This window comes from Ornithorhynchus anatinus, chromosome X1, assembly GCF_004115215.2.
Source record: "Ornithorhynchus anatinus isolate Pmale09 chromosome X1, mOrnAna1.pri.v4, whole genome shotgun sequence".
Classification (NCBI taxonomy): domain Eukaryota; kingdom Metazoa; phylum Chordata; class Mammalia; order Monotremata; family Ornithorhynchidae; genus Ornithorhynchus; species Ornithorhynchus anatinus.
The window spans coordinates 53,724,839-53,737,151 of NC_041749.1; the positions used below are offsets into that span (position 1 = coordinate 53,724,839).

At 42.6% G+C, this 12,313-nt stretch overlaps 1 protein-coding gene across 3 annotated transcripts in view; it reads left to right on the plus strand.

The window, feature by feature from the left end:
• PPP4R2 (protein phosphatase 4 regulatory subunit 2) overlaps positions 1-12,313 on the plus strand; it is a 53,881-nt gene that overhangs the window by 18,673 nt on the left and 22,895 nt on the right. The window contains exon 3 of one of the 3 annotated variants that reach the window (XM_029050967.2): positions 1,316-1,486. The exons of 1 other annotated variant lie outside the window; for it this stretch is intronic. In XM_029050967.2, the coding sequence (XP_028906800.1) occupies positions 1,316-1,486 (171 nt within the window). Of the gene's footprint in view, positions 1-1,315; positions 1,487-5,337; positions 5,455-12,313 lie in introns of those variants that run through there. One more of the 3 variants, XM_029050969.2, reaches the window with a different exon arrangement.

Below are 12,313 nucleotides of genomic sequence, written 5' to 3' on the forward strand. Positions count from 1 at the left end.
TTCTCTATTCACAGGTGAGGAAAGAAAGAAAGGAGGTAAAATTCAAGTCAGTTTTTCTACTTCATGGTAGCTCTGATAAAATCTGATTTGTGGAGATTGTTAGGGAGGAGGTTGATCCTTTTTGGTAAAATGGCTTTAAAAATTCTATAGTTTTCATTTATCTGCAGTATCATCATTCACCAATAGTCAGATATTGGAGAGCCAAGGGGGACTGAGAGTCCAGGTGGATATACATTACTAAAATTGTGTTGACTTAGTGTGCTGTTAGATTTCCAAATTAAATTTTTTACAGTTTACACAGGACTTCACTGATCCTGGAGATAGGATGAAATCAATTTCATACTCATTTTTGATCACATGTAATTGAGGAATGGGTTTGAGGGTTGTTTGTGGGTTTGGCTGTTGCAAGAAGGTGGCCAGCTCAGAATTGGTATCATTTTCTTTTTGTATTGTAATAATAATTGTGGTATTTGTGAAGCGCTTACTATGTGCCAGGCATTGTACTAAGTGCTGGGATGGATACAAACAAATTGGGTTGGACACAATCCCGGTCCCACGTGGGGCTCACATTTCTATCACCAGTGATGTAAAGCGGATTATATAAGATCCAGTTCTATTCACCCTACTCTGTAAGACTATATTTGAGGATATAACAAAGCCCCACAGCACTTAAATACCTATCTATAATCTATTTTAATGTCTGCCTCCCACTCTGGAGTGTAAGCTTCCTTGTGGGCAAAGAATGTGTCTTCCTACTCTGTTGCATTGTACTTTCCCCATCGGGGGCGGGGAGAGGGAAGAAAGTAGGACAGAGACAGTGGCTACTGTTTTGTTGAGTAGAGCCAGACTCAGACTCCTGTTTTAGGGAGTCCAATAGGAAATAGATCCAATAGAACCCTCAGGAAATTGGGGCAATTACAGGTTCTTCTTGGGAGTAGATTTAAGTTGAGGAAGGGGCCAAAACCTTTGGAGCCATTTGGAACCCCGAGAGTCTCTTTTAGGGGAACCGGCTTGACTTGGGGGACCCTCCTGCTCCAGGGTAGTTCTGAGTGGCAAATTCAAAAGGCAATAAAACTTCCACTCTGTGGCTAATTGCAGCTTTGTGATATTAAATATCATGGTGGGATGGTGGAGACAATCTCTTGCCCTGCCTGGCCCAGTTGTTTTCATCTTTGGCTCTTGATGGTCAGGAGTGACTGGAGAACTGATTTTTTTTTATTGTTAATGAAATAATCATATATATATATATATATATATATATATGGTCATGAACAATAAGGAAAATTATAATATATATTTTTTATTTTGGTTGTAGGGTTCAGTGGTCTCAATTTAAAAGCTATTTTATTTTCAAACTGGAGAAAGTGATGGATGACTTCAGAACTTCAGCTCCTGAGCCAAGAGGTCCTCCTAACCCGAATGTGGAATATATTCCCTTTGATGAAATGAAGGCAAGGATTCTGAAAATTGTCAATGGATTTAATGGGTATGCATTTTAAAAAATATTGCTTTGAACACTGATCTATAGTTTTGGTTTGGATTTGGGGGGGGGGGGGGGGAGGGCTGGTTTTGCTTTTTTGTTTTTTCACTTAGGGGTGTCTTTGAGTCTTTTAATTTATACTTCAATTTTTTATTTGGGGGATCTGTTTTCTTAAAACTAGTTAGCTAGAATAACCTGCTATTAATAGCCAAGTATTTAAGTTTATTTAAATTTTTTTGTATTTATTGCATTTTACAAAGTGGTTATCTGCAATTAAGTAGTCTTTCCAATTTTAGTCACCTTTACAGACTTCAATGGCATATTATAAAATAGATTTTTCAGAATGAGTACATGAAGGTATGTCCATTGATAGAAGCAGGTTTTGGAATTTTTTCTGCAAATTCTTCAAATTTTGCTTTTTCTCTGTGCGTGCCACTGTAGCTGTGGCACCTTAAAGCCGTTTTCCATATATGAGTGTAAGCTTACAACTCATTAAGTAGTTAAATGCGTATAAACTGAAAAGGTTCCCAGTGGTTTAGGAAACAGTAAATATTCTTCTATTTCTTAGGTTGGAACTTGCAAGACTATTCAGAAAAAAAATCTCAGCTCAGTTGAAATCCACGTTCTCGTCGTTATTATTACTTTGTGCAAAAATTCATTAGAAATATAATTATCTAAAAGCTCATCTAAAATTTTAAGATAGTAGATGTCTACTCTTGCTAGTGAATTTTAAGGGACTAGCTATTTTTTAAGGCTTACTATTTGAGAGATTTGTTTATACTGGAAATATTTGGGAGATTGACTTTTGCAACATTTAGTTCTCCACTAGCATTCGAGAGCTTCTTTGGGCCTCAAGACATTTAATTTAGGTTAACTTCAAATTCAAATATACTATTTGAGGAGTTTAGATCATCTCTTTTACTTGTGCACTTGAATCGTGTTAGCATAAATCACTAGAGCATTTTGGAGAAATTCAGTGTTGGGACTTAAGCCTGGTCAAGTTAGCTCCCTTTAGAAGTGGTACATAAAATATTTGGCTATGTGGTTTTTAGTTGCCGAGTTGTCTCTAAGTAGTTTTTCTTGGCCAGTGCCCCAGATCGCCCTCGTAATTCACAAATGCCTTCCTAAAACTGCAACCTCATTATGTATGGTAATTGTGCATCGTCTGAAAATACTCAGAGTGGGTCTTAAGAAATTGGAATATTTCTTGTCAAGTGCCTGAACGCTATGGGTATATCTCTATAATGTCCTAGACAATTCTCTAAGACCATTCTGCTGTGTTTTGCTGCTGTGGCCACCACAACATAGTTGTCGTCGCACCTTTTAAAATTAAGGTCATTACCATGGTTGATTTGAAGTCGAAGTTACCTATGCAAATTTTAAAAAAACCCTAGTATAAGGCACCCAGTTCTGCCAGAATGCATGTTTTCACTGTGCGTTTTGGATAGAAGATGATGGCACAATTAGGGACTGTTCTTCCGATAGCGTGCGTGCGTCTGGATCAGCGCAATGGGGTGTTGGAAGAAACGGTTGTGCGCATACGCATGGCGTCGGACATAGGGTGAGTACTGCAATGGCAGCTCCTTAATGTGGCGTTCTGCAAGGATGCAGCCCCTGTCTTACAGGAGAGCTGGGCCTACGTGGAAAATGGCTTTTCAAGGAAAGCATTATTTTGTCGGTGGCTGCGCCTGAAACCCTAATTGCTTTGAAAAAATGGGAAGTTACCTAATGCGGCTAGAGGACTAGCTATTGGACGGAAGGGGAGAAAGTACGAGAGCAATGTGTGGGTTTCAAAGCAGCCCTTCTGCCACTTCACCGAGTAGTTTTAGTTTTCAGTTTTTCAAATCGAGTCACCTACAGAGCATACCAGTTCTGTAGGACTGTCTTTTGTCCTGGAATCCTGGAGTACCTGATGGATTTCAAAATGATTGCAGCTCTGACGCGTACACATGACTTGGGACCCGTAAAGCAAAAGATGATTTTGGGACTCTAATGCTCCATGGATAAGCCAACGGATTTATCCTATGGGGGACCCCCTCAGTGCAGGAGGACACCGAGCTATTAGCCGGAGGGTGAATCCCACCTAAGGTTTCGTTTTCCTCCTCTCAAGCTGGATGTTCTCCTCTCTCCAAAGGTGGGTAAGGGGTGCACCAGATGATCATTGGCAGCTCTTCCCCAATGCCCCTGACCTCATCCTTGTAAAGCTTGAGGAACTGCCTCTCTAGCTAGCAGGAGGCCAGACCCAAAAGAGGTTAGGCCCTGCCCCTGCCGTGTTCCTAGGAAAGCGGGGCCCCTCATCCCCCTCCAGTTTCCCTCCTGATGCCTTGCTGGGAAGACCTCAGAGACCCACGGGCAGGTAAGCTGAAGGCTCATGCTGGGGAAGGCGCTTGACCCTCCCCTCCAATTCCTCACCCACTGGGACAAAGGATAAGGATTTCCTGCCAGAATCCAGGGTTAGCACTGGCCCCTTGACTCATGCCCTAGGGTAGAAGGGATGGATGGAGGGGGATGCTTCTATCCCAAAAAGCTTACTTTCCCTGATTGTAGTCATTTTGGGCCTGATCAACCCATTCCCCCTCTCAGTGACCCCTGAGGGGATTCCTGGGATTTTAGGGGGGCTGAAGACCTTTTGGCTTAACTCCCCCAAAAAGAAAATAAATGGAATAAAATTAGAGCAGTTAGCTTCCATCTCTTCATCACCGTATGGACTTTGGCTTCTCATCCCAGACATAATAATAATAATGTTGGTTTTTGTTAAGCGCTTACTATGTGCCAAGCACTGTTCTAAGCGCTGGGGTAGATACAGGGTCATCAGGTTGTCCCACGTGGAGCTCACAGTCTTCCCCATTTTACAGATGAGGTTACTCAGGCCCAGTGAAGTGACTTGCCCAAGGTCACACAGCTGAAAAGCGGCAGAGCCGGGATTAGAACCTATGATCTCTGACTCCCAAGCCTGGGCACTTTGGGGTGAGAGGAGGGCTCCCAGTCCCATAATAATAGGACCCCCTCACCACCCTTTCCACGACCCTTCCATCCCTCCTTGGCTGGGGACGAAACCCCAAATTCAGTCCTTTGCATGGTATCTGTTGGGAACAGATCAGGCATACAAAGAGACAGCCAATAAAGGAGAGTTCAGAAAGCTCGCTGCAAGCATTTAAGGTGTCTCTCCGCCCCTCCGCCCCCATGCCCCACACTCTCAGTAATGTTGGAAACTCCCTTGTGCACTCCATTCTCAGTTGGGTGTAGGGCTACAGTCTCTCACTTGGAGGGAGCAAGCAGATTGCAAGAAGCATGCAGGTTTGAACACCGGCCCTTTTGTCTTCTGGAACTCTGGCTTCATGGCACAGGCTGTCTCAGAGAGGTTGTTGATGTCAACTACACTTGCTATTGTACTAAAGGGATGAGATTGACCCTCCCAGGGCTGGTTTCCACCCACCAGCCCTTTGCCGTCTCTGTGGAAGACTCTGCTTACATTTGTCAGGGCAGCCTTTAAAAGAGAGGCTTGCTTGCTTGCTTCTAGTAGCGCCATCCTGCTGCACATGTTTCTGTAGCCTCCCTCAGTCTTACCACCTTTCTGGGACCAGTTGCAGCATCTACCAGAGTGATCATCTGGTGTGTCCCACACTGACCTCTGGAGAAGCAAGGGTTACTCACCATAACCAAAGTTCTCTGAAGGTATGAAGACACACCAGATGATCACAGCCACCGTCCTTTCCTCTCTCGAGGGTGGCGCCTTTTTCTCTTTGTGCTCTCTTCAGCAGGGCTCTGGCTTTGTCGGGAAACTGGCGGGGAGAGGGGCCCCGCCTCCCTAAGAACAAGGGAGGGGACGGAGCCTAACCTCTTTCTGGTCAGGCTGTCTGCTATCTAGGGAGGCAGCCCTTCACGCTTTACAAGGAAGAGGCCATGGGTACCTGAAGCGGCTACCAGAATGATCATCTGACGTGTCTACACCCCTTCAGAGAACTCAGGTTGTGGTAAGTAAGCTTTGCTTCCTGGGGGAGTAAGGACTGCTTTACAATGTCCCTGAGAGCCTCATTGATGACTCTCTCTCTTTCTCTCTCTCTTGGCGCCACCAGGTTTTTATATTTTATTTAAAAAAAAAAAATGGTATTAAGCGCTGCTTATGTGCCAGGCACTGTACTAAGCATTGGAGTAGATACAGGCTAATCAGTTTGGACACAGTCCCCGTCCCACATAATCCCCATTTTACAGATTTGGTAACTGAGGTCCAGAGAAGTTGTGACTTGCCCAAGGTCACGCAGCAGACTAGCGGCAGAGCTGGGATTAGAACCCAGGTCCTTCTGACTCCCAGGACTGAGCTCTGTCTGCTAGACCATGCAATTTCAGTTTGCCAACCCCTGTCTGCTGGGAGCTCAACTGTTCTTTACAGTGGGGACTAAGAGCTCCCTGTATTAGGTGCGCATGTGAAACAGCTCCATGATGCCCATAATGTTTGTGCTTTTCTTTCCTGTCAACCACCCTTGTCTGTAGAGAATATTCCTAATCCTATTTTCTGAAGACCAGGTGGCATCCTGCACTGGTTCCACATATGCAAAACCTGCTAAATAAAGCAGTCAGCCTTCCTGCCACAAGTCTGTACAATCAGACGTGTCCACAAGCTCCTTGCTTTCTAGTAATTTTTCTACAGGCTAGCATGTTTCGTAGGTAGCAGTGTTTTAGCATCAGATTGGGTTATTTAGCTAGGCATTTTCTGCTCAATAAGTGGGACTTCTTTTTGCTACGTATTTTGAGGTCAAAGTGATGTAACAAAACTTCTTACCTGGTTTTCCAGCGCATTCTTTAGCATGAATGAAAGAATGTGAATTATGCTAAATCCAAACAGTTTTTTTCATTGTTTCATTAAAGCAGAAAACAATCTTGACTCTTGAGGCGTGAGAAAAGAACAGTTGACTTAGCAACCCTACTTCTGATCTATCTATGCCAATTTTTTTCAACCCCCAAATTTGAAAGTGAAAGAGTAAAAGCAACCATGATATACTGCCGAGGCCTGAAAGTGGGGGGTTTTCGCATGCCATTTCAACAGATGTGTCTGGGGAGTTTGAGGGGTCTTAATGATGAAGAGTTAATAATAATAATAATGGTGGCATTTGTTAAGCACTTACTATGTGCCAAGCACTGTTCTAAGCACTGGGGGGAATACATGGTAATCAGGTTGTCCCACGGGGGACTCACAGTCTGAATCCCCATTTTACAGATTAGGTAACTGAGGCACAAAGAAGTTAAGTGACCTGCCCAAAGTCACACAGCTGTCAAGCGGCGGAGCTGGGATTAGAACCCATGACCTCTGACTCCCAAGCCCGTGCTCTTTCCACTGAGCCATGCTAAGAGTTGACACGGTTCTCCTATGGTACAGGGGTTGTGTTCATTTAAACCTCATGTTCAGGAACACTTGTGCTGTAGTACTCATCCATTCTAATGCTTCATGTGTGTGTACTGTATTTGCACACAGACTCTTCTGACACATTGTGAGTCAACCCATTAGTGTCTTGAGTGTGCAGAGCCCTGCGTTTGGGAGAGTACATTAGAATTAGGAGACATGATCCCTGCCCTCATGGAGTTTGCAATGTACCGGAGGAGATGTGCTCAAGTAAATTACAGCTAGGGAAGCGACAGAGTACAAAGATATGCACAAAAATGCTAAGGTGACTGAACAGCCAAGTGCTGAAATGGCAGTTGGGTGGGAAGATGTAGTGGGAGAAGAGCGAGTATTAGTATGTGGGAGCGAGTTGATTGAATGCTTTAAAGCCTTTAGGATGGGAGGCTTTTGAGTATGGAGAGACATGAACAGAACAGTGTTTGGGGGAAAAATGAACTGGGCAGCTGAGTGAAGTGTGGGCTGGAAGTCAAATGAACTTTCTTTAATTCCCTAACCTAGCCAAAACCCTTGAAAACTCACGTTATGGCAGAACTGACTGAATATACTTGGTACTGCCTCTTTCTCTGTAGCAATTTTTAAGGTGAAAATTCTTCTTCTTCTTTCTGTCAGCCTTTTTTTAAGCACTGTACATGTGTTATTTGTAGCCTTCTTCCCTGTAGATTTCAACCGCCAAACCTATGGAAGCACTTTATAGTCTGAGGTAGTAGATCAGAGTTATTTTTGGAGGAGAACATCCATTTCGAGTTTTTTTTGGGGGGGGGGGGGTTCCTTATTGTTACTCTCCAGAATGTTATTCCTCCTTATTGGGCCATTAAATTGAAACAGGTTATAGTCTTACCCTCTTCTCACAGGCCAAGATCAAGGATTAGAAAAGGAATATGCTCTATGATGTCCAAGAATTCCCTTTTGGCTACACTTGACCTTAGGGGGTTTTATCTCCGTTTTGAAAAATGCTCTGTCAGATTTGATTTAAGTAGCAGAATTTTTTTTTGGCGGGGCGTGGTGGTGGTCTGTTTAATAGTTATGTCAGGTCGGATTTCATTTCTAGCATGTTTCAAAGAATTGGCCACACTCATTTCTGGGATCACTCTATTTGCTAATCTCCTTTCCGATTCTGTTTTTGAAAAATCCAAGAATATTTATCTTCCCACTTGAGGTTGACGATACAAAGTTGCCATTAATTTCTCCATTTTACACCAATTCGATTCCCATTATTAGTCACTCTTGGTAGCCGTGGGTTGATTTTAGCAAGATTTGCCTCTTGTTAATTGGCAGCTTTCTTTTGTAATTAAAACAAACTGGGCCCTAAGGAATTTTTTTGAGATGATTCTCTCTCCCCTCCCACACACACTTTATTGGTTGGGCATTTTGTAGATTTCAATTAATTTTCTCTCTAAGAGATTAATCATCAGCAGTCTTTCTCCCCCTTCCTCCTATAGTTGTATGCCCATTCAGAGTTTATACCCTTTCGATTGGGGTTTTGGTTTTTAGCTGACATTCTGAACTCATTTCCTAAATTTGAAATTTCTTTGGAGATACATCTGAGGCTTTCCCTGCCTGGGTGGGATATTTTCCTAACTACCTCAGCGGTAAAGCCTTCAAATTCAGGTTGGTTGGGTCTGAGACAGCTATTACCAACTCATGTTAATTTACAGAAATCAATTTCTCGTTAAAAGATAAACTATATTCCTAAGAGGCAGTTCATGACAGTATTCTAACCTGAATTCACTTCTGACGGTCACATTAAGGCCTAAATTAATTTGATGGTCTTGAGCCATCTGTTGGGTTTTAAGAAGTTCTGTGAGAGATACAACCAGTTATCCAGAGAGATACAACCATGAGAAGCAGCGTGGCGCATGAGAAGCAGTGTGGCGCATGAGAAGCAGCGTGGCGCAGTGGAAAGAGCACGGGCTTTGAAGTCAGGGCTCATGAGTTCAAATCCCAGCTCTGCCACTTGTCAGCTGTGTGACTGTGGGCAAGTCACTTCACTTCTCTGTGTCTCAGTTCCCTCATCTGTAAAATGGGGATTAAGACTGTGAGCCCCCCTTCCCATCCCCACAGCACTGTACTCGTCCGCTCAACTGTATATATTTTCGTTACCCTATTTATTTTGTTAATGAATTGTACATCGCCTTGATTCTATTTAGTTGCCATTGTTTTTACGAGATGTTCTTCCCCTTGACGCTGTTTATTGCCATTGTTCTTGTCTGTCCGTCTCCCCCGATTAGACTGTAAGCCCGTCAAACGGCAGGGACTGTCTCTATCTGTTGCCGACTTGTTCATCCCAAGCGCTTAGTACAGTGCTCTGCACATAGTAAGCGCTCAATAAATACTATTGAATAAATACTATTGAATGGGACAACCTGATTCCCCTGTGTCTACCCCAGCGCTTAGAACAGTGCTCTGCACATAGTAAGCGCTTAACAAATACCAACATTATTATTATTATTATTAACCAGTTCTCTTGTAATGCGAGAGTTGCATTCTTGCAGAACCTCCTGTTAATGAAAATCTGTGCCGTTTCAGTTTTCACCTGTTGTAACGGCATGCACATGTGCCTGAGCAGTTTCTTCAGCGGCACGCTGAGCCCAAATAGGTTCACTTTTTCGGACACACATTCCCTAATTGCGTTCTAGCTAAGATGTTGATTGCAGAACCCAGGTTATGGCAGAACTGAGTGTAAAAAGTGGTTAGCTGTCTACTTGCTGAGGCTGCCTGACAGATTTTATTTGTGTGGAAGGGAAAGAGAAGGCGAGTGTGCAGCCATCAATCCATTCCCCAGCTTAAAGTAGTCCTTCATTTTGCTCATGTATCCACTTTTTTGCAACACCTGACCCCTGTTTTCAGTTAATCTCTTGATACATGACCTTTTCTGAAGCCTCACATTGAGAAGAGCGAACAGCCCACTGCCATGCCTCATCAGTTGAGGTTACAGTGATCAAGAATGTAATATTGTACCATAGCTAATTTGAAAATTTCTAAATCTCATAACTGATATTTTAGGGCATAGTCATTAGCACTAAACACGTTACTAATTCTTCTCCTCAAAATTGGTGTTCAAATTTATGAGCATATAAATTTTGTACAGTTACTAGTATTAATATCAGTAATATTGTTCCAAAGGAAATTAATACACTTCCCTAAAGGAGTGTAATAAATTGCAAGCTTAAATATATTTGTCTATTAACATGTTTCACATGTGGATTTGGAGGTGGTGGATAAAACTCTGTATTACTCTGTTCTTTCTTTATTCTGGCTGTTGGGCTGTTTTGAACCACTACCTGCATGGAAAGCAGTTATATAGGAATTTGGATTCTGAATGCATGGACTGATGAACTTTTGCCCGAAGCAGAGTTTTGTCCTCACAACAGGTAGAGAGTGAATAAATTACAGTACAGCCAGCAGTTTTTATTGAAGAGTTTGGGGTTCGAGAGTATTGCCCAGTGAAACTAAACGATTGACTTTAACATTGCTGCAAATGTGGAGCACCGTTTACCCAGAGCTTAGATTTACTCCTGTGGGGTGGAATTGTTAACTCTTTCAGTACACCTGGGAACAGCTGAGTGTATGGCAGTAGTGCATTCACAAAAAAATCAATCAGTGGTATTTATTGGGCACTTACTGGGTGCGGAGCACTGGATTAAGCACCTGGGAGAATCCAGTCTAACAGAGTTGGGAGACCCATTCCCTGCCCACAACGATCAGCAAAATGCTTCTTCCATACATTAGGATGTAGTGAAAGATGGGGCTTCTTCTGAAACAATCTTGCATTGACTATATGGTATCCTTGGTCTACTCTTATTTTTGCTTGCCTAGTACAGTTCCTTAAATACGGTAGCCTGATAAACATTGGAGTATTGAGGTAGTTCTGTTGATGCTTCACATTGGACGTGTTGCAGGAGTTTTGTGTCCATGTGCAGTCAGATTCCAGAACTGTGTAAGTTTTCTTTGACAATCCTACAAGCAAAATCTAAAAGTTCTTTCCCTAAAATCGGGGTATTTTTCATTTTAAGCTATCCCTCAGTAGGGACATTACCTACTGTCTTCCTCTGCAAAAAATAGGCGTTGAAATATCAGTGATCGCAATAATCAGAGAAGCTCTGTGCAAGAGCATCTTGGTTAACTTTGCTGACATCAACGGTATTTACCAAGTACCTGTTTTGTACAGAAGCGTGCACCTTTCTTCATGTTAATTCAGTTTTTAGTTCCTGCCTGAAGAAGATTCCTTGGCTATGTGAAGCTGAATTTTTCAAAGATAAACTAATGGGCGGAAATTCTTTCAGGGCACCTTTACACGGACTGAGTGTTTCTGAGAGATTGAGAGAATCCTTTCTTTCAAATGAAATTATTTCTTAAAACATGAAAAGCTTTATTGAGTAAATTGATGTAACGGAGTATGCCAGTTGACTAAAAATTATGGTTAAAAATTATACGTATTGATGGATTTCTGTGGAAGTATTGCAATGAAAATGCAGTCAGTTCTGCCAGGACAAGTTTTCACTACATGTTCTGGCCAGAAGCCATCAGAATTAAAGCACATTCTTCCTGAATCATGAGCTTGTGTTTATAATGTAGGAAGAAACTGTGTATGTGCACGATTGCAGTAAGTACAACACACGTTTTCCATAACTTGGGATTCTGTAAAAATGCAACCTCCACGTTATAGGAAAATTATTTAGGAGTAAAATAATATATAAGTACCCACCAATCAAGAGGTGATAGTACCACACTTAAAATATATACTGAGTAATAAGTTGATGACAATAGTGGCTACAGACAGAAAGAACAACTTTCCACTCATTGATAATTTCACCATTCTCCAATATTTTGGCCTTGAATTGCTCCAGTGTCATCCCCAATTATTCAGTTGAAGTTTTGTATGGGGGGGCTGGAGGGGTTGGGGGAGGCGCGGGTGTCTCAGAAATGCTAACTTCTAGAATTTTCTAAATGTTGGATAACATAGGTTTTACTGAATTAAACTGAGAAATCTTTGATAGTGGCTCCATTGCTTCTTGTAATGAAAACTGTGTCATGTTGTGCCATGGACTTATGACACTCAATCAGCTCTCTCTCCTGCCTCTAACCTCGCTGATTTCCAACTTCAACCTAGCCTGCATACTCCACTCTTCTAATGCCGATCGGCTTTCCTTACCTCCACCTTGTCTATCCCCCCACTGACCCCTTGCTCGTTTTCTCCCTCAGGCCTGGAATTTCCTCCTTCTTCGTATCTGACAATCCACCACCCTCCCCACCTTCAAAACCCTTGCTCAAATCTCTCCTCCAAGAGGCCTTACCAGACTAAGCCTCCTATTTCCCTTATCCACCCTCCCTTCTGCAACGATTGTGAACTTGGCTGTGTACTCCTTAAACACCCAGATTCTCACTCCAACCCCACAATATTTATGTAAATATTTTATGCACCATTTCCCGTATTC